The sequence below is a fragment of the Amphiura filiformis genome, chromosome 16 (genome assembly GCF_039555335.1).
Source record: "Amphiura filiformis chromosome 16, Afil_fr2py, whole genome shotgun sequence".
NCBI classification, from domain to species: Eukaryota; Metazoa; Echinodermata; class Ophiuroidea; order Amphilepidida; family Amphiuridae; genus Amphiura; species Amphiura filiformis.
The window spans coordinates 8,183,250-8,206,933 of record NC_092643.1 but is presented as its reverse complement, the minus strand read 5'-3'; the positions used below and the strand labels follow the sequence as shown (position 1 = coordinate 8,206,933).

The window sequence follows — 23,684 nt, the reverse complement described above, 5'->3', positions numbered from 1 at the left end:
TTTTTTTTTCACTCATAAGCCAGAATTGGCCGGTCTCTATGTGAAAGTGTGATGTTAATATAAATTAAACTAAATTTCCTGAATCCTAAGCTAAAACAATTACACCGGGACTGGACCCTGGAGATCGGTGGTCTACCTTGTCCAACATGCTATACCATTTGTACCCTGATGTGGCAGTGACGTCCACGCGTTGAAGCACCCGTTTTGTTCTCGCATTTATGAGGCGTCTTTTAAAAGCGAGTGCGTATGTACACCAGCGCTTTGAGCAAACGCTAGCGGACTAGTGAAATGCGCACTCGCCTCACTGCCACTTCAGGGTGAAAAAGGTAGAGAAAGGCGACTTGGTGTTGCACTCGCGCAGTTTCGTGCACTAATACGCGCCGAGACGTTGATCCGTACAGTGCCGTTCAGTATCTCAGCGAGTGTGCATTATATCTCTTTCAACAATTGGTACGCATAAAATAAATAAACCTAAAATAAATGTATGAAAATTATCCATGTAGGCCAATGTTTTGCAAAAGCCGATTTCATGGTATCCGTTCATAATTGATGAACGTTCATGATCTGTTCATAATTTCAATAAGGCAACATGCATGGTCATAGTAGTCTGGTAAAAGTGGCGTTATATGGTTATTCCGTTTGACTTTCGGTCACAAGAAAGGCAATTATGGTCAATTATGAACAAACCAAAAATTACATTTGGGAGCAATGTTTAGTATTTTTCACTTTCAAATCCGTTATCAATAATATACAAGGGCTTTCCGAAAGATTGGTACCAGTACAGAGCTAGTATGGGCCCTTTGCTTCGCGGCAATCATAACATTATGCCTTATATGTTAGACAAATAATTACCAAGCACGAATCGCATGGTTTTATTTAAACAAACTCTTATTGACCATAAAAACAGCCGGCTGTCAACACGCGATATTCAAAAATCCCGCGCAAAAAATTTCCTAGTGCAATGACGCAATGGTTATGTGCTCAAATGTCGTCTGCCTTCATTGTATTACTGGGACGTCATTGCTCTAGACAATTTCATGCCCGGAATTTGGAATATCGCGTGTTGAGAGACGGCTGCTTTTATTCATTTTCGAGTAAAATAAAATCATGTGATAATTATTTGTCTAACATATAAGGCAAAATGTTACGATTGCCGTTGACTTCCTTTAATTTCAAGATAAATATCCAAATTGAAACAAAAATAAGATACAAAATAATACGTCACATTTTATGTTATTATGGTTATGGTTTTTATTTATCAAAAGAAACCAAATTATAAGAAATAAAGGGTAATGCATGATCCTTTACACGAAAATAATGTGTCCGAGGCAGTAAAAACGTAAATGAGGCGCAGCCGAACCCATTATTTAAACGTTTTTACTGCCGCGGATACATTATTTGCGTGTAAAGGATAATGCTGCACCATTTATTTCTATTCTATTACCACAAAATAGTGCGATATAAAGAGAAAATATCACATTTTTTGCCCAAATATTTCAAGTTGTTTACCTCAAGGTGTATAGCGCCTACTGGTAGCCAAAGCGTATGCACATTCCAATAACACAACCTAACATTCCATTCTCCCCTATAAGCAGGTATGCACATACAATAACACACCCCTGGCATTCCATTCTCCCCTACATAAGCAGGTGTGCTGTGCGCTTTGCTGTGCGCTGTGATGATTATAAGAACATAAAGTTTGTTGCCCTTGACACTTTATCGCTAATTAATGGTCTGTCACGTGAAAGTTCCAACAAATCACAGTGCGCGATTTTGAATAATGGGTCGTGGGGGTAATAGAATGTTAGTTAAGGCGTGTCTAATGGCCTAGATAATATCTTTAGTGCAAGACTTCATAATCATAATGCGGTATTTTCAGAGGCTCAGACGAGGCGAGACATTGGTTCACAATGACAGCCTATGAATAGGGATGCCCACTGTCAATACAATACTAGAACGATTTTTCATTTACTGTGTGCGTGCACTCACACACGTATTGTCTATGGAGAAACTGATCAATACAAGAAATCCCAGGCCTGTTAAATGGCGTACATGCTTGTTTTGATCCAAATGTAGGCCTATATCAGGGTGTTTCAAGAAATTCCCGATTCCACCAAAAAACATTAACCAAACTTTTTCCTGTTTGGTCAGTAAATAGAGAGGACCTTCCTTCATGAAGAGATCAACTTTTTTTAATGAAAAATTTAATGAGATGAGAACTACAACAGGTTGAAGCGACACCATTCCGTGCATCAGGTGTTCAAACGCAATTATCTCCGAATTTGGAGTGAATCAGACAAGCAAACTTACATACTCATAAAATTTAACTATTTTTGAAGACAAAATGTGCAGGATGTTAAGACATTTAAGAATGTTTAAGCCTACCGCGGCCCATCTCAAATCATGCACTTCTCACTACCATGTCCATTTCATATGCTATCCATCATGGCTTCCATGCACACACAGTGTATTGCTCAATGTAGTAAAGATAACCTTTGAGTTGGAGCAAATTTCTCAAAATTGGTAGTGATTAATGTTACCAAACTTATGCCATGATGAAATATAATAATTTTTGAAGATAAAATGTGCTGACCTTAAAAGATTGAACAATGTTTAAGACTACCGCTATTCATTTGAAATAATGCACTTATTGTTCATCTCCTCTATGGAGATATTTTCCATGGCGGCCATCTATGATCATGCTTGAGGTTTCACCAAACAAACCATGGGTTTTGAGGTCTTATATTTTTTTGTTGTATGTCAACAAAATCGATTAAATTTTCAGGATGATCTTATTTTCATGTTGTTATAAGCAAATATAATGTTCCAGATAACGCTAGATAACAAATACATTAAGAAAAAGTACCTTAAAGTTGCACTTTCTGGTAGTATTCCTTTTTGGACTTTAACTTTTTAACATGTTCTAGCAGCCCTATATAAAACCGTGACACTCGAAAGGCCATATCTCTGGAATGAAACGTCCGATTAAGATTATTTAAACGCCAAAATGTTTCTTTCATCAATTCCCAGCCAATAAGTTAGGTCTGAATCAATTTAAAAGTACTTCAATTTTTAGTGGACATGCCTACTATGAAGACACCAATCACTCACCCTCCCATATTTGAACCCGGGATCATTGGCTTAATAGTCCGATGCTCTACTTACAGAGCCAACGATCAGGTGCATGTGCCTTTTCTTTTACAATACTGTCAGCGTTCCCTGAGAAAGTTTGAAATTATTTGAAGTGAAAGATAAGTATGAAATTCTCTTTTATATCAAAGAATTTTCTTTTATATCAAAGAATTGACAAAAAGGAACAAAACAATTCTTTGTTTTGTTTCAATTTTGTTGTTAATTGCCAAATGAATAAAATTTAAAAAAAACACAAATTTTTGAGAAAATGTTTTAAGCTTCGTTTAATTGTGTAATAGACAAACCCCTCTAACTAAAATGGGCAATTTCGTGTTATGTTTCGCCTCGGTTTTGGCCTTAATCTTACAACAGTGTTGGAACACCTTAATGAGGGATTCCCACACAGTGGGCAATGATGGGTTGCGACCCAAATGTGGATTACGACCCAAATGGGCAAAATTTTGAGCTAGACTTTTCCACTTAAAAATATTTTTTTCGGCCAAATGGAATGCAACAATTTTTTCTTTCAGTAAATATCAGAATAAAACCATAATGCTTGATACTATATGTTTTAAATCCTTGTGTTAAACGTAGGCGTAAAATTTAGTCCTTTTTTGTAAAATTTTCAAAGTAATATAGTTCGCCAATGAAAGATTTTCCAACTTTCTAAAGCACATCATACGGCCTATATTTCATAGTTTTGTCAGAATTTTGGCTTTGATTACACCATTTTTCATTTCCAACTGAAATTTGTCAAAATCAGCACGTGACTATACCCATGGATCGACGATTCTGCATGCAACAATAGAAATATCGATTATTACTGCAATTTGTATTCGAAATAAAGTACCGAGTTGGGTATTTTGGCATCGGAAGTAAAAATTGTGAATTCTGACAAAACTATAATATAGACAGGTACGGTGTGCCTTTTATTGTTTATAGAGTTGGAAAAATATTTCTTTAGCGAACTGCATTAGTTCGAAATTCTAAAAAGTTAACCCAAAAAAAGCACATGGGGCAAGTTTAGGTCTGTAAAAATCGAAACCCTTGCACTGAAAGACACAATGGCATGCCTATTTGTTAACACCAAGATTTTTTAGAAGGTATATCCAAGCACTATGGTTTTCTCTGACATTACTGAACAAATATTGTTTTTATTTGACCGAGAAAATTAATTTCAAAGCAAAAGGTGCATCTCAGAATTGTGTTGATTTTAACATGTATCGATCGACTTCCAGCACGGCTATGCATAATGAATGTTCAGTAGCGTTCTGAGTGCATGTTAGTATTGTTTATGTTAGTATTAAATAAATTTATTATTATATCTAAGAAACAATTCCAGGTTGGTGAAAACCATATGAAAAATATGTTGAATATCATTTAAACCAATTCACACAGGTACATATGCTACTTGGTATGGGTCCTGAGCACATACATGACTTTGTTTATAATGCTGTTGTCGATTATCACCAATTATAACTGTTAAATGATGCCTAGTTTTCATATTGATCATCACCTTCTTCCTCTTCAAACTCGCCCTCCTCTTCGGCTGTTGCATCCTGGTATTGCTGGTACTCAGACACCAAGTCATTCATGTTGCTCTCAGCCTCGGTGAACTCCATCTCATCCATACCTTCACCAGTGTACCAATGCAAGAAAGCCTTGCGACGGAACATAGCGGTGAACTGCTCAGAGATACGCTTGAAGAGCTCCTGGATGGCAGTACTGTTGCCGATGAAGGTCGCAGACATCTTGAGGCCACGAGGTGGGATGTCGCAGACAGCGGTCTTTACGTTGTTGGGAATCCATTCTACAAAGTAGCTGCTGTTCTTATTTTGTACATTCAGCATCTGCTCATCAACCTCCTTCATGGACATACGACCACGGAATATAGCAGCAACTGTAAGGTAGCGCCCATGACGAGGATCGCATGCAGCCATCATATTCTTTGCATCAAACATCTGCTGGGTCAGCTCTGGAACAGTAAGAGCACGATATTGCTGGCTACCACGGCTGGTCAGAGGAGCAAAACCAGGCATGAAGAAGTGGAGACGAGGGAATGGCACCATGTTGACAGCAAGTTTACGGAGATCAGCGTTGAGCTGCCCTGGGAATCTTAAGCAGGTGGTCACTCCACTCATGGTAGCCGAGACAAGATGGTTAAGATCACCGTAAGTTGGTGTGGTCAGTTTGAGGGTACGGAAGCATATGTCATACAAGGCCTCATTGTCAATGCAGTAACTTTCATCTGTGTTTTCTACAAGCTGGTGAACTGAGAGAGTAGCGTTGTATGGCTCTACCACTGTATCCGATACTTTGGGTGATGGGACAACACTGAAGGTGTTCATGATGCGATCTGGGTACTCCTCACGGATCTTGCTGATGAGTAGTGTGCCCATACCAGAGCCGGTGCCACCGCCAAGGGAATGTGTCAGTTGAAAGCCCTGTAAGGAAGAAAAATGTTACGAGGGTTATAATTTACAGTAAACATCCTTTTTTAAATAATATAATCCTGAAAATTACTACAGCATGCAGACAGTACAGATGACATAAACATCTCAAAAAAAAGTAACTAACCCCCCTTAAATAATGACCATTATTCAACAACGGGTGATTGTATTACAAATTTGTAAAATGCGTTGGAAGCAGATTTCTGCATATTTTGACACCTCATTTGTAGCAATTGACTAACTATTGACGTCACAGTGTACATTTAAATCAATGTAGCCCAAGATTTGAAAGTTGCAGTAAATTCTATTGATTTTGCATTCAGTGCAATGGAAGGAAATCTGTGTAATGATATCGGAGTATGAGTGTTTTTGTATTGTAAAAATTTGTATGTAAGCGCAACTTTCAAATCTGGACCTCACTACTTTAAAATTAACCGGTGTTTTATTGTTTTTTATCGTATCAAATGAGTTGTCAAAATGCGCCGAAATAAATTCTGCTTCCAACGCATTTTACAGATTGGTAATGCAATAGCCCCCTTTTGAATATTGGCCACTATTTAAGGGGGGGGGGTAGTTACTTTTTGTGAGATGTTTATTAAACATATGATGTATTTACTTGATTCATAATGGTACAAATGCATACAAAACTGATTCATCATTACAGTTTTAATAGTATGAAGTGAACATGAATTACATAAAACTTTGCCCTTTTTGGATACAACATTTTAATTTTCTGACACGTTTTGTTAGAAAATTGAAAAATAAAATCATAAAAGTCTCATCTATTATTATTAAAAAATTGAATACAAAAATTAATACAGCAACACCTTTGTTTTGTTTTTACTAATTTAAATATTCACCAAAATGTTAACAAAATGCTCTTGTTTTTGAAATATGAATAATATATAACAATCATTTTTATATGTTGTCAAAATCATGCTTTTTCTACTTCTAAAAACTGAGCATTTTTGACACATCTGACGTCACTGTTCGAATCGTCACGTTTTTGCCATTCTATGTAAAGTAGTCCTACAGGGAATGTTACAAATGGTGAGGAATGTTGTCTTTTTTTCATGTGTAGCAAGGAAAGGGGAACTTTATTCACGTGTAAGGTTATGGTGTGGGAATTTCAAAAAGTCCTATGCCGTGAGTTTTGTTTATAGTATATATGGTACATGCAACCTTTTTTGTGTTTGTGTAGTTTTTAACAAAAATAGGTCTTTTAGGAAACTTCATGTATATATCTTCAATACGAATGGTCCAAATTTTCACATGGGCGGTTTTTCATCCCAGCTATACACATTTATCATTAGATTGATGAAGTCTTACTTGGTTTACTTCGAGGACTGTTAAATGTCAAAAGAATCAAATTTTAATAATTTGCCATAAAATTTGTATTATTTCGCGATAAATCAAAACCAATCAAAATATCAGAAAGACATCCCTCGTATTCAGCATGTTCAGAATGCAACTTGTTGTGTCTGATGTGCTCTGAGGCGCCCCATGGATACAGAAAGACATCCTTCGTATTCAGCATGTTCAGAATGCAATTTGTTGTGTCTGATGTGCTCTGAGGCGCCCCATGGATACATCAAGTAAGAGTGAAACTTTTCAGGTATAACATCATAAAGTCAAAACAAACAAAAATTTAATCATGAGCTGTTTCTCAGATGTGAGCTCAGAAGGAAATTAAAAATGTCACATCCTAATTTAATGATCCCTGGCATTGCTTTTAATGTAGACTGAAAGCAAGCGGCGAGTGCATTGGAATTGAGGTGAGGCGACAAGCTGAGCCAAAGTATATTTCTCAATGATCTCAGCAGAATGCGCTATTCCAGTTACCCATTAAGGTAACCCCATTTGAAATTCACTCCCTATGTAGAAGATTAAGGTCCTATCTGTCAAAAGGGTTGTATGGATTTCAACTGAAATAGCCCAATGTTTGAGGTTACTCAGACGGATCTGTAGTTATTAGGCCTAATTCTGGTTGAAAATGTACAATTTTGAATTCAACTTTTGGCAGTGCACTTCGAAATTTGAAAACCGTGACTCACCTGTAGGCAATCACAGCCCTCCGATTCTTTACGTACTACATCAAGAACGGAATCGATGAGCTCAGCACCCTCTGTGTAGTGACCTTTGGCCCAGTTGTTTCCAGCACCACTCTGTCCGAACACAAAGTTGTCAGGTCTGAAGATCTGTCCAAATGGTCCTGATCGGACAGAGTCCATGGTACCAGGCTCCAGATCCACCAGAACAGCACGAGGCACGTACTTGCCACCGGTAGCTTCATTGTAGTAGACGTTGATTCTCTCTAGTTGAAGATCAGAATCACCATGATAGGTACCAGTTGGGTCAATCCCATGTTCGTCAGAGATGACCTCCCAGAACTGGTGGTACAAAAAGAACAACGGGTTGCTTTATTTAGTAAAGTCTTACAGGACTTTGTCTTATGTGAAATGTTTCGTTTAAAATGTCACCACCAGTATATGCTGTGATTTTCGTGAATGGTCCTGGAAATGCGAAAATGTATAAAGCATGTAAACATAGAACTAAAAGCAGCAACAGAGCTGGTAACACATAACACGAACATAACAAATTCCACGGGTGACATATTGTCTTCTTGATCTTGGATTGGAAAATGTCTGTGAGTTCAACAATTAGGGTAAAACAATTTGTTGAAGATATCGCACTTCACTAGTATGTTCAAGCGGTACCTGTATTGAACCATAATTATCATGCTGATCACTCGCACCTGTGGGATTAGTATCTTTGAAAGGAGCCGTATTGTATAGACCCTATCGAATACTACGTCACTCGTCATTTAAATAAAATTCTGTCCACCATAAGATACCACAGGGTAATTCCCATAATAATACAATAAAACAGATGATAGGTGTGAATGATTGTGGAATCGAAGTAGAGACCTGTCCCTCTGTCACTTAAAACTTAGAACCAACATGTCGGCAATACTCTTCCGGTTGAGTTTATTCGACAGGGTCTATTCAATCTATGATGACAAAAGGTACCTATCGCTCGTGTAAGCGCTTTTACGCGACTTTCGTTTGATCACTTATTGACAGTAGCCTGCCTATTAAAGCGAAAATACGCGGTCAGGTCAGTTACCGATTTAATGGCGGAACCCTTTTGTCCCGAACAAAAGGTACCTTCCGATGAATAGCTTGTTGGAAAATCAAATCGGCACAAAGGAACAATGCGTTACATAATCTATTGCCTCTCCATTGATAATAACTATCATTTGAAGACTGAGGTCTTTGCCAGTGTCAGACAATAATAGCTTGGGACTATTGGGGCACCGGTTATCTTTTGAATACTTTCATGATAAGCCAAATCGGCATTGGAAGTTTACAATGCATTGTCGGACAGTTTTTGCAGTTTTGGGACACTTTGCTCTCTGACCTATTGGGAAAATTCTGAAAAATTGGTTTTTGTACTTACAAAATATAATCTAAAATGTTTTACAAAAATGAAAACAAACCCAAAAAAACATTATTATTGAATGAATTAGTTATTTAAATATTTTGAATGATAACATTATGACAATAATAAATTAATAATAATTACATCAATTTCCCCGATATGTCAGAGGTCAAAGTGTCCTAAAAACCGGAAGTTACAATGGCGATTGTGCTTATTAAAGGGCATTTCGTGATCCACAGCCTCATCCCCCACTTTTCTCAAAAAAAGTTGAGATTTTTATATCACTGGAAACCTCTGGCTACATAATGTTTATGTACAAAATATTTCTTGCAGATTAATTCGTTTTGCAAAGATATCGTGAAATTTGAATTTCGTTCTGGTGCACCAGAACGAAATTACAACGCATTGTCTATGGAGCAGTGTAATACACATAATCATGCATAACTCGCAAACGCAAAATCGGAATCAACTGAAATTTTGGGAATAGGCTTTTTTCGTGGATATGTACTGAAAAATGTCATAAAAAGAGGATGCTAGGATCACCAAACACTCCTTTAAAGCATAGCCAAGGACGCGAATTGAAAGACTTGTCACCCGCGACAAAAGAATGTCAAAGAATGTCAAAGGTCATAAAACATAAATTTTGTGAAAACCCAGATAGGTAAAGGTATACTTTTTCTGGATCGCCATGACAAGAGAAATAATTTGGAGAGTTTTTCAACAGCATTTGATGGGTTCCTTGCAAACATATTTTATGTTTTGGCTTCAAAATGGCCGATTTTTTATGATTTTAATTTAAATTTTAAAAAATCTTTCAAAATGCAAAATCTGGGTCGGTCTGGCTCGTAAAACGTGTTTTTTTTTTAAGTTAAATTTGTTCCACAGCGAACTATTTTGCTTTAGAAAGCTAAAAAGTTCAGGCCAATCAAAATCAAAAATCCTCAAACGTTCGAAATTTGTAGTTACTACAACTATGTAACAGAAGACTAAATTTCGCGCCCAAGTTCAACACATTTTTAAAAAACAGGATCTAAAGAAAAATACAGTATCATGAGTATCAAGCATTGTAGGTTTCTTTTGATATTTACTGATCCAAGAAAATTAATTTTAAAGTGGAAAGTGGACAGCGAATGACTAGCTAGAGTAGTGGGGATTATGCACTTTCAGTTTCCCACGCGTTTGAATGGGAATTGGATTGCGTACTTTCCCAATGTTTAGTGAGCACATTTCTCCAATATTTTGAGAATTTGACGTCGACATTTCTATTCTATATTGTGTGGTAATAATGTCTTTTGCCAATATTATGTTTAAAGTTGTAATTTTGTGTTTTTGATCGCAAAGATCGGATATGTTTATTCCCGATTCGAATTCTAAACCCTTCGCTAGGGCGCAGAATTCGACAGAACTTTGACGATAATTTTGTTTTTTTGGACACTAATGCATTCGATCCTTAATTTTGTTTCAAAGGAGTCTTAAATTAGCAAGCACAATAAAGTTGGTACCATTTTTATATATATTGATGACATTTCTGACCTGCGCAAATGCGAGTCTAGTTCTGAGCAAAATGTCCACATTAACTACTAAATATTTGATTTGTGTCATATTATCTCATACTGCCATTGGTTTCAGGATTGATTGATGATTGTCATGCTGTTTTATGTATAATATCCAGAACTTTGTCACATTTAAATTATTTTGTGATTTTGTGATATTGTGAGCTTAGAGCAATCCTTCGTTTTTCATCACTTGGATTGCTCATCCATAATCTTTGTAAATTATATTATTTTGGATTATATTCGTACTTTAGTCCAAATTGGTTTACATTATTTGTTTGTTTTGTTTTTTTCTTTTTTTGTAATATTTTTGGTGATAACAACAGTGTTTAATCTATTTATATTTTGAGTTTCCCACGCGTTTGAATGGGAATTGGATTGCGTACTTTCCCAATGTTTAGTGAGCACATTTCTCCAATATTTTGAGAATTTGACGTCGACATTTCTATTCTATATTGTGTGGTAATAATGTCTTTTGCCAATATTATGTTTAAAGTTGTAATTTTGTGTTTTTGATCGCAAAGATCGGATATGTTTATTCCCGATTCGAATTCTAAACCCTTCGCTAGGGCGCAGAATTCGACAGAACTTTGACGATAATTTTGTTTTTTTGGACACTAATGCATTCGATCCTTAATTTTGTTTCAAAGGAGTCTTAAATTAGCAAGCACAATAAAGTTGGTACCATTTTATATATATTGATGACATTTCTGACCTGCGCAAATGCGAGTCTAGTTCTGAGCAAAATGTCCACATTAACTACTAAATATTTGATTTGTGTCATATTATCTCATACTGCCATTGGTTTCAGGATTGATTGATGATTGTCATGCTGTTTTATGTATAATATCCAGAACTTTGTCACATTTAAATTATTTTGTGATTTTGTGATATTGTGAGCTTAGAGCAATCCTTCGTTTTTCATCACTTGGATTGCTCATCCATAATCTTTGTAAATTATATTATTTTGGATTATATTCGTACTTTAGTCCAAATTGGTTTACATTATTTGTTTGTTTTGTTTTTTTCTTTTTTTGTAATATTTTTGGTGATAACAACAGTGTTTAATATATTTATATTTTCTTATCTTACTATAATTCACCACAATCTGTCTGTGTGTGTGTCTGTCTGTCTGTTTGTCTGTCCGCCTCTTTTCTCGGCGACTGGGGGTCGCGCGTTCCTCAAACTTGGTGGGTGGGTGCAGCTTGGTATGAGGAAGAACGAGTTTATATTGGTTAGTGGGTCAAGGTCACCCAAGGTCATCCAGGGGTCAAATCATCTGTTTGTCTGTCCGCCTCTTTTCTCGGAGACTAGGGGTCGCGCGTTCCTCAAACTTGGTGGGTGGGTGCAGCTTGGTATGAGGAAGAACAAGTTTATATTGGTTAGTGGGTCAAGGTCACCCAAGGTCATCCAGGGGTCAAATTAGTAAAAACTGTTTTTCTCGAAGACTGGGGGTCGCACGTTCCTCAAACTTGACGAGTGGGTGCGTCTTGACCCGGGACAGAACAAGTTTGTATTGGTTAGTGGGTCAAGGTCACCAGAGGTCATCTAGGGGTCAAATTAGTAAAAACTGTCATATGGGCATGAAACTTGGTGGGTAGGTGCATCTTGACCTAGGACAGAACAAGTTTGTATTGATTAGTGGGTCAAGGTCACCCAGGGGTCATCTGAGGTCAAATTAGTAAAAACTGTTTTCCGCCTATTTTCTCGGAGACAAGGGGTCACACGTTCCTCAAACTTGGTGGATGGGTGCATCTGGACCCTCAGACAGAACAGGTTTGTTTCAGTTAGTGGGCCAAGATCACTCAAGGTCATCCAGGGGTCACCTGAGGTCAAATTAGTAAAAACTATCGTATGGGCATGAAACTTGGTGGGTACAGTCAACTTTTATAGTCACATTTTTGGAAGGTCATTTTGGGGTCATCCAGGGTCACCCAGGGGTCATCTGAGGTCAAATTAGTAAAAAATGTCGTATGCGCATGAAACTTGGTGGGTTCAGTCACCTTTTAGAGTCAAATTTTTGGAAGGTCATTTTGGAGTCATCCAAGGTCAAATTACTAAAAACTGTCATATGGGCATGAAACGTGGTGGGTACAGTCAACATTTAGAGCCAAATTTTGGAAGGTCATTTTGAGGTCACAAGGGGTCATCTGAGGTCAAATTAGTAAAATGTCCTATGGGCATAAAACTTGGTGAGTACAGTCACCATCAGCCAGGTAATCGCGACAGCCGAGAACCGCCAAATACGGGTAACCGCCTAGTATATATTATGTCAAGTGCACAAAAATTTTGTATTATTTGTTCCAACTGTATTAATATAAATGATATAAGTTTTTCTTGTACAATATGTAACTCATTTGCTCATGATGAATGCATTAGAAGTGATAGACAAGACCGAGCTTTAAATTACTGGAATTGTAGGGAATGTATCATTCGAATAATGATGATGACTTCAATAATGCTATTCAAGGCTTTGATTCAATTGTTGAACATGATCAAATAGATATTGATATCACTAATAGCTTTGATCACCTCTGCTTTAATCCACTTCGACAAGATGATGATTTTAATGCGGCTAGTTGTGTTATATAGATTATGTTTGTAAGTACTTTACATCTGACAGCTTTAACACAAATGTAAATAACAACTTGATTAACAATGGTATTTCAATGTTCCAGTTGAACATCAATAGCATGAACAAAAATTTTGATGAATTGAAATCTCTCCTGCAAGTATGTAAACATCGTTTTTCAATAATTGCTGTGACTGAAACATACTTTAAATGTACCCCACCTGAATACTATAAGCTTCCTGGTTATGAATTTGTTTATAAAAACAGAGAAGGTATGCGCAAGGGTGGTGTAGGTATGTATTTGAGTAATGATATCAAATATAAGATCAGATCTGATTTAAATGAAATTCATTCATCATCATTTGAATCATTCTTCGTTGAAATCGACAATGAAAAGAGTAAGAACATCATTGTGGGAGTAATCTATAGACCACCAACATCAGGAAATAGTATTGAGCTTTTTAACTCTGATTTTGATTATGTTCTAAACAAACTCAGCTCAGCTGAGAACAAAATCAGCTATCTCTTGGGTGATTACAATATTGATTTGCTTAAAGAAAAGAGCAATAAACATATTAGTGATTACTTGAGTATGATCTAGTCTTATTGTTTTTACCTAACTATAGATAAACCAACTCGTATTACCAGAACATCTGCAACTATTATTGACAATATCATTACGAATAATTGTTGGGCCAATCACCAATCTGGAATCTTTGTAGTTGATATCAGTGATCATTTCCCCATTTTTACTAATACTAATATAATAATAGATGGAAATAATGCTACGCCTAATAAAACTCAAACTGTATATAAAAGACAAGTTACGGATGATAATATAAATTTGTTATTAAAAAGACTTTCATTAGTTAATTGGAATGTCATACTAACTGACGAGGTGGATACAATGTATACTAATTTCATATCTAAATTCAATGACTTGTATGATGAATGCGTACCAAATAAAAAAATGAATCGTAAAAAAAATCAAGAACCACATTCTCCATGGATAACAAAAGGACTCTTAAAATCAATTAACCATAAAAATAAATTGTATAAATCTTCTCTGAAACATCGTACAACTGCCAAGCAAGATCGGTATAAAATATACAGAAATAAATTAAATTCACTCCTCAGGAAAGCCAAAAAAAGGTACTTCACAAATAAACTAAATAAATACAGAAACAATATGAGGAACACCTGGAAAATACTTAAAAATATACTGAATAAAATATAAGTTCAAACTTCACCACCAAATTTCGTGATAATAATAAAGTATACACAGATCCAAATGACATTGCAAATGGCTTTAATGATTACTTTGTTAACATAGGTCCAAAATTGGCTTCATCAATTGAATGTATTCCAGGTATTGATTACTCGCATTATCTGTCAATGAGTAAAATCAGTCATGACAACAGTATGTTTTTACACCTATCACTGAGCACGAAATCCTAAAAATTATCAATGGATTGGACTCTAACAAAAGTCCAGGGCATGATGGACTCGGTTCATTTATAATAAAAAAAAGTTGCTCCAGTGATAGTAAAACCACTTCAGATAATTTTTAACGAGTCTATTCAGTTAGGACGCTGGACAACCGATTGTTATTGTTCTGCAAGGCTCACTCATTCATTTAATAAGGCAATACAAACGATCGAATTTGGTATTCAAATGAACAAAATTTTGAGTTACACCTTTTCAGTGTAAAATTTTTTTCTCGGCCAAATGGCCAAATGAAAACTGTAATGCTTGATACTGTATTTTTTTCAAATCTTAGTGTTAAACTTAGTCGTGAAATTCAGTCATTTAGTGTAAGATTTTCGATTTTGATAGGCTTCAACTCTGCCCGCGAGCCTTTTTTGGATCAACCTTTTAGCTTTTCAAAGTAATATAGTTCGCTAAGGCTGCGTTCACATAGAAGTATACGGTATACGGTAGTCGCTATACGAAGTACGTTCATTCGCTCAGGCTGAGTTCATATAGGCGTATACTATGTGAACTCAGCCTGATCGAATGAGCGTATTTCGTATAATGAATAGCGAGTAGGTCAGTTTACCAATTTTCTTCGTCTAATCAAATGCTTGTAACTTTACTTCTTGAGGTCACATTGCATTGAATGAGGTGTCATAATGTGCAGAATTAGATAGTGCATCTACTACAAAAAAATGAATTTACCCACATATGGTTTAGTTTTAAAATTAGGACGGTATACGCTGCACTAAAATCGAGCATGCACGATTCCCACTATACTATACTATACGCAGGTATACGGCCTTTTCGAATAGTGCCTATGTGACCCGGTACTATGAAATTACCTTGCCCGATTTAGGCTATACGCATGCACCTGCAAAACGTGCACCGTATACCCGAATAGTATACTTCTATGTGATCGTAGCCTTATGTGACCCGGTACTATGGAATTGCCTTGCTCGATTTGAGCTATACGCGTGCACCTGCAAAACGTGCACCGTATACCCGAATAGTATACTTCTATGTGAACGCAGCCTAAAGAAGGATTTTTCCCAACTTTCTAACGCACATCACCGTGAGCGATATATCATAGTTTTGTCAGAATTTCCGTTTTGATTCCATAATTTTGACTACCAGCTGAAAAATTTTCAAATCCACGCGTGAAATACTAGCATTGTGGATCGATATCTCTGGGTGCCCGGCCTGGATACAGTGTTGCCAGAACTTCAATATAGCAAAGAAATTACCTAGTGTTTCAATTGTCATGAAGGTGACTGGGTATAGTGCCTTTTGTTTGTGATTGCTGGCCACCGAAAGTCATAATGAAGCAGCCAAAACAATACAAGGTTAAACATGGAAGTTTATAACAACCTATTATAATGACCTAAAGGAAAAATCATTTATGGCAACAATGAGCCTTGCATTGTAAGCCATGGTTCAAATGTGTTGAGTACCCACCCCACCCCCATAGGCCTACATAATATTACATACCGGTACCTTATAATATTTATATAGCACGGCTATAGCTATACATTTAGAAAGTAGGTCCTATAGCGCTAAATTATGACAAATAGGCCTACACAAACCCGAACGCAAGTCTGAAGGGTGTAATGAAAATGCCAACCCGCGATGGGGGGTCATTCAAAATTCACCTGGAGATAGGAGGGACATAAAATTAAAATCCCCTCTAATAACACGCGAATTTTTCTAGGTTTGGATTTTCCCATGGACCTCATCCTAGGTAAATAAACAAACAAACAAATAAACAAACAGACAAAATGGTTTTCATAATCATGGAATCCATAGCCCCTATAAATTGAAATTGCAGGCTATCACGGGAGCAAATTTCCAAAATTCACCTCATTTACCAGAATTGGGGATTTGGGCTACCAAATCGCTGGTAAGGCAATCCTGGTTTTCAATGGAAAAGGGACCTGGTTGACAACAATTGAAATATCGATTATTTCTGCTGGTTGCTCTCGAAATAGAGTACCGAGTTTGACATTTTCGGAGCATGAAGGGAAAAAGGGTAAAATAAAAACGGAAATTCTGACAAAACTATAATATATAGACCCACGCGATGTTCATTACAGAGGCGGGAAATATAGTTCTTTGGCAAACTATAGTAGGTTGAGACGGTAGAAAATGAATTCTGTAAAAAGCTCGGCGAACTAAAGGCCTATAAAAATCAAAAATATCACACTAAAAGACACAATTTGATGCTTAATTTTAACACCAGGATTTAAAAAAAATGTTCATCCAAGCACTATGTTTTTATTTGACATTACTGAAGAAAAAGAAATGTTGCTTTATATTTGACCGAGAAAATAAATTTCATAGCAAAAGGTGTATCTCGGAATTGTGCTGATTTTAACATGTATCGATCGACTTTTAGCGCGACTAAGCAGAACAAAAGAACGGTTGTCCTGCGTTTAGACTGTATTTGGTCGAATCCAACGAAAAGTGTACACGGCATGTTCAGGGCCATAACTTAAAAGTATTAATCAATTGGCATTCATTTTTGTATTGTGTTTATTCGCCTTGATCATACGCTTCGCGCCATATATAATAAGACCCCTTCTGTGAAAAACTTAGACACAGAGACCCCAAAACATGCTATTTTTACCCATTTTTTCAAAATATTTCTTAAAGTATTTTTAAAAACGTCTAAATCAGTTATGAAAAGAAGTCATTGGATTGAATCTAAATTGATTTCCTGAAAGGCGTGTATTCAAAGATTGCCTGTTCAATTTTTCACATATTTGTACATAATTATGAATTTTTATGATCATTTTTTGAGTGGTATTTTTTACATTACCTACGAATACAATTTTTATAGCACTAGATATATCTTTAAAAATGGAAATCACTAATAAATGCGCAATTGATACAAGCTTTGATATGTCCAATACTGAAATGCATTGCATTCGGGCATCTTTATTATTGTGTTTAGCTGCCAGAAATTCTAAATGGCACAAAGGTAGGTTTGGTAAAATATATGCATTACCTCCGAATACATGTTAAAAGCTGTGTCATTTCCACAAAGTGAGAGAATAGTAAACAATAGTTAAGCAATAGGTGCAGGGTAATACACTCTTTATTTCTACCAAGTTTCAATAGCCTGCGTTTAAATATTTCTGAGATGTCAACAATAAAAGCAAGTATTCGTAGGTAAATTTCGGTAACCGAATGTTACCTACGAATACAATTTGACATCATGACAGTATTGTGAAACACCGCCATTCATGCCAATGCCCATATTGGTACATAACGAAGGCCTGTATGTTTGCTATCAAATCATATGTCAATGAAAGTTGCGAATTCACATACATGCCCACCATGCAGAACTGAATACGGCTTAATTGTTGAAAAATATGTACTGAAATAGACGACGGTCTGCTCATTTGAAAGAAAAATCAGATTCAAAGAAGATTAGAAGGGGATAAATACTTGGATTTGTCAACTGTCATGTGTGCTTCATTTTAAATGTTTACCGACCTTCTGGTGTCTGAGTAATTTGTGTCCAAATTGATTTATTCGAAGGTAACTTTTGACGTTTTCGCTAAGGTTACCTACGAAAACCAAAAAAAAACGATTGTTCTCATTGTCTCATGATCTAGACAACATAATGATGGACCCTGGTATAAAGCTAATTGTAGTTGCCCTCAAACGAAAGGCCACAAGACGTAACTGACTCCAAGATGGACTTCACAAGTCTGCAATAACGGTTTTAAGCGAGTTGTGTGCAATTAAGCAAATTAAAGTCACTTTAGTGCCTTTGTTTCTTACTTCAATACTCTTTCAACCGCTGTGAACCGACATTATTAATACATGATAGGGTCTAAAGTATCAATAAACGCACATAAAGAACATGATACATTCAAAGTGCTTTATAAAATGAAGTTTTGATTGGGATATCCACCAAAAGTCTAATTCTTACCTACAAATACTGAAGTGTTACTTACGAATACAGCATAATACATGACATGTGTAATGAAGTGTCGCTACCAATGGAAATTAATTGTCAAAAACTTTAAGCGGTACCCCAGGACACTATTATTACCCATATACAGATTCATTCAACAATTATTTATTATGTAAAATTGCTGATTAACTACTTGTATATCAAAATGAAGTGGTCAAAATCTTGCTAAAAGCATCAAAAAATTTGGATCTAAGGTAATAGCATTTATTCATTTGGACGTACCATCTGAAAGAGATCTAAAACTACCATTTTATTAATTCATTACCATAATAGCAAACTTTAAACCTCTAAACTCAATATAGATATTGTTAAATCGCTCATGTTACCTACGAATACCCGGGTTTGTTCACCTTTTCATTGTATAAAGCGTTAGGTGTATGCTTATAATTCCTAATATTCTTGAAAACATATATCCTACTCGTTCTTATACAATGTGTAAATTGATTCATACTCATTTGATAAATAAAATACAGAAACTGACCTAAACTTCATTTTCAAAAATAAACTAGCATAAATTGACTAAGATCATATTGATCGCGTTATAAAAATAAAAACAAATATTTTCTGGTTGAGCTAGCATTTTTCTGACACCCTGTGGTCTACATTACACGAAAAAAGCGTTAATGGGAATATTCCATTTGTTTTAGGTTGATTAGTATTGCGATAGTGAAAGCATCCTAGTGGTATTCGTAGGTAACATTGGGTTTTGATATCACATTTACTATCACACGTCCTGGATTTATTTTTCAAGATTAGTAATGGCACTTTTGGTTCCTATAAGGCCAATATGTCATCAATCAATGGGCAAAAGGAAAACATTGTGGAGACATTTTTATTTCGGACTTTTATTTTTGGCCCGTGGACACTTTTGGTTGGATTCGACCATTTGTACTGGTAAAATACCTGACAGTTTTAAAGTAGCGAAGGTAATTCCACTATATAAGAAGGATGATAATGACTTGTTTTCGAATTATCGCCCAGTTTCTGTTTTACCAATTTTCTCAAAGATTCTGGAACGACTTGTCTTTAACAGGTGCATGTCATATTTAGATCATCATCGCATTTTATACAAACGTCAGTATGGTTTTAGGAAAAACCACAGCACATATATGGCAGTGATTGACTTGGTTAACAAAATTACTGAAGCTGTTGACAATGACAATTTTACAGCAGGTGTCTTTTTAGATTTATCAAAAGCATTTGATACTATAGACCATACAATATTGCTTGATAAACTCTATCACTATGGGTTTAGAGGTATTACACACAATTGGTTTGAGGATTATTTGAGTAATAGAAAACAATATGTTTATTAATATAATGGTGTTTCATCTCAACAGCAAAATCTTACTTGCGGTGTGCCACAGGGTTCAATACTGGGTCCACTGCTTTTCATCATATATGTTAACGATATTCACTTAATTACTGATTCACTTGATGTGATTTCATTTGCTGATGACACCAATTTATTTTACTCTCACAATCAGTTTAATGTTGTTGAGGAGGTTTTCAACAAAGAGCTTATTAATGTGAATAGATGGTTCCAGGTAAATAAATTATCTGTCAATGCTAAAAAAACTAATTATATGTTACTCGGTACCAGGAAGAACACAAAACCCGAGTACAACTTGTTACTATTTCTTGATTCTGACAGGCACTCTACAGCAAGAACACCGCTTGAAAGAGTGCCAAGTACTAAGTTTCTAGGTCTTCAAATTGACCAGAATATCACTTGGAGAGAACATATTGATAATATTGTTAAAACATGTTCTAGAAATGTCGGTATCATTAATAAATTAAAAAACTTCCTCCCACATGAGGCGTTATAATACATTGTATTGTTCGTTGATATTACCGTATATCAACTATGGTATTTTAGCTTGGGGATGTGCATATTCATCATACATAAATGATCTTTTTAAAATTCAAAAGAGGGCTCTTCGTATTATAAGTGCAAGTGATTATAGAAGTAGCACTAATCCCTTACTGATTAGGTATAATACTTAAAAGTGTCAGGGATATGTATACATTTGAACTTGGTTTATTTATGTACAAGCATGAAAATGGATTTTTACCAAGTGTTTTTGATGAGTTTGTAAAACAGTCTAAGATCCATGACTTAAACACCAGAAATAAAGATCGTCTGAGGCTTCCTTTTATCAAAAAAGCTTTCTGTGAAAAATCTATTAAATATGCAGCTACTAATAGGCATGTCCACTAAAAATTGAAGTACTTTTAAATTGATTCAGACCTAACTTATTGGATGGGAATTGATGAAAGAAACATTTTGGCGTTTAAATAATCTTAATCGGACGTTTCATTCCAGAGATATGGCCTTTCGAGTGTCACGGTTTTATATAGGGCTGCTAGAACATGTTAAAAAGTTAAAGTCCAAAAGGAATACTAACAGAAAGTGCAACTTTAAGGTACTTTTTCTTAATGTATTTATTAACTATCTTATCTGGAACATTATATTTGCTTATAACAACATGAAAATAAGATCATCCTGAAAATTTAATCGATTTTGTTGACATACAACAAAAACTATAAGACCTCAAAACCCATGGTTTGTTTGTTGAAACCGCAAGCATGATCATAGATGGCCGCCATGGAAAATATCTCCATAGAGGAGATGAACAATAAGTGCATTATTTCAAATGAAAAGCGGTAGTCTTAAACATTGTTCAATCTTTTAAGGTCAGCACATTTTATCTTAAAAATTATTATATTTCATCATGGCATAAGTTTGGTAACATTAATCACTACCAATATTGAGAAATTTGCTCCAACTCAAAGGTTATCTTTACTACATTGAGCAATACACTGTGTGCATGGAAGCCATGATGGTCCCCGGTTTTTATACTCCCTATGAAATGGACATGGTAGTGAGAAGTGCACGGGGAAGTGCATGATTTGAGATGGGCCGCGGTAGGCTTAAACATTCTTAAATTTCTTAACATCCTACACATTTTGTCTTCATAAATAGTTAAATTTTATGAGTATGTAAGTTTGCTTGTCTGATTCACTCCAAATTCGGAGATAATTGCGTTTGAACACCTGATGCACGGAAGGTGTCACTTCAACCTGTTGTAGTTCTCATCTCATTAAATTTTTCATTAAAAAAAGTTGATCTCTTCATGCAGGAAGGTCCCCTCTCTATTTACTGACCAAACAGGAAAAAGTTTGGTGAATATTTTCTGGTGGAATCAGGAATTTCTTGAAACACCCTGATATAGGCCTACATTTGGATCAAAACAAGTATGTACGCCATTTAACATGCCTGGGATTTCTTGTATCGATCAGTTTCTCCATAGACAATACGTGTGTGAGTGCACGCACACAGTAAATGAAAAATCGTTCTAGTGGAAACTGTATTGAGAGTGGGCATCCCTACTACTAAGTTATGGAATAATGTTGATAACAGCATTAAAAGTTCATCATCGATTAATCAATTCCGCCATGTATTTAAGAAACATCTTATGCAAAGTTACTATTAACTCTTATTGTATCTGGTTTATATAACCAAATTGGATATTATTTATATTTTATATTACTTATTTGTGTTGTGCATTTTCTTATTTACTATTGTTAACTGTTATTTTCATGTATTTAGGTTAATTCATATCAAGATATGACAGCTTACTGTTACTTCATTGAAGTGACAGTCTGCTGTCATGTCAAATGATGAATTAACCAATCAAGGTATCACAGATTTTCAGGCCTCTCCTTGGCCTTTCCTGTGATTCCTTCACTCTCACTTATATTATTATTTTGTATGTATTCTAGCTTTTTGTAATTTGATGAGTGAAAATAATAAATGAATGAATGAATGAATGAATGAAATGAATGAATGAATGAATAATCGAGCGGTGCAAAGCAAAACAACTTTTTATAGTTCGCCTTCCGCCGCTTCCAGCGAAAATTCGTATTTTGGAGGATAACGAATCAAGAAGACGCAAACCATTTTCCTCATTTTGTTTTGTCGAAACACGACAACAAATCTTACCTTGGCACCGATTTGGTTACCGCACTGACCGGCTTGACAATGCACGATTTCACGCATTTTGTTGAATATAATTTAGTTGGAATCAACATAAACTTCCTGTGATCTTCAGGAACAAGTTCCACGGCACGTCAACCTCTTGCGCTGCAGTAAATGTCTGAATAGACGCAGATGTGGTCCAATTCTGCAGAAAAGCCATTCGTGAGATGCTAATTTCTATTGTGTTGATTTATGTTGCGTTTTACATGCGTCCATTTGATTCGCTATCACTTGAATGAACGCGATGAATAGAATCGATGGACATCGAGGTCACGTAACTGATGAATGGCAGTGAATGGACTGCTTACACTGTCTTTTATTTTACTTTGTACCACGGTTTTTGGCATGGCGCTCTAGCTGAAATACAGTAAGAAAATGTCAGATTGTGCTCGAGAAGTCTAGCCACGATAGCTTCTAATGCGTAACTATCGTGTATAAATTCGAAGCTAGAGTTCTAGAGTAAGTCAGACTGCAAAAGTAAACCTGTAATGTAGGCCTACTTTTCTGGACTACTTATACACATTCGATTTTAGTACGTTAAGTAATTGTTCCGCTGACTCATCCAACACTAAACTTAAATGACTTTTAATTACCTTAGAACCGATCTGGTTTCCACACTGGCCAGCCTGCAGATGAACTATTTCACGCATTTTAATTTTGTCTTGACTTGCAATCAATAACTTCAAAACTTGCAGAAACACTAGAAACGTCTTGTCTGTTGTAGGGTTGGAGAGAGAATGATATCACAGAGTGCATCAGGGTGAAAGTACATAAGGGTAATGTCGGGTCAGTGGTCACAAACAATGTTCGACTTGTTTGGATAGCAACGGGACATGAGAGCACATCAGACGCATCAAATTGCATTCTGAAAAACTTAAAACTTTTACTTCTTTTTGGCAAAAAATGTATCTCTTCAATACGAAAGATCGAAATTGTCAAATTATAGACGGCTTTTCATCCCAGCTACACACATTTTAAATACATATCATTAGATTTATAAAGTTAACTTCTAGGACCGTTAAATATCCAAAATAAA

The 23,684-nt window shown here is 35.8% G+C and overlaps 1 protein-coding gene across 2 annotated transcripts; it reads right to left on the bottom strand.

Moving 5' to 3' along the window:
* Positions 1 to 1,978: 1,978 nt before the first annotated feature.
* Positions 1,979 to 23,374, bottom strand: LOC140135487 (tubulin beta-4B chain-like). 2 transcript variants are annotated; one of them, XM_072157002.1, is made up of 3 exons: positions 23,242 to 23,374; positions 7,637 to 7,972; positions 1,979 to 5,576 (listed from the first exon to the last, which is right to left on the bottom strand). In XM_072157002.1, exons 1-3 carry the CDS (start codon positions 23,296 to 23,298, stop codon positions 4,626 to 4,628), a joined length of 1,344 nt encoding a protein of 447 aa, XP_072013103.1. In that variant the 5' UTR covers positions 23,299 to 23,374; the 3' UTR covers positions 1,979 to 4,625. The 2 variants fall into 2 exon arrangements, with proteins under 2 accessions (XP_072013103.1, XP_072013104.1); XM_072157003.1 differs by lacking the exon at positions 23,242 to 23,374 and adding an exon at positions 22,613 to 22,850.
* Positions 23,375 to 23,684: the final 310 nt, after the last annotated feature.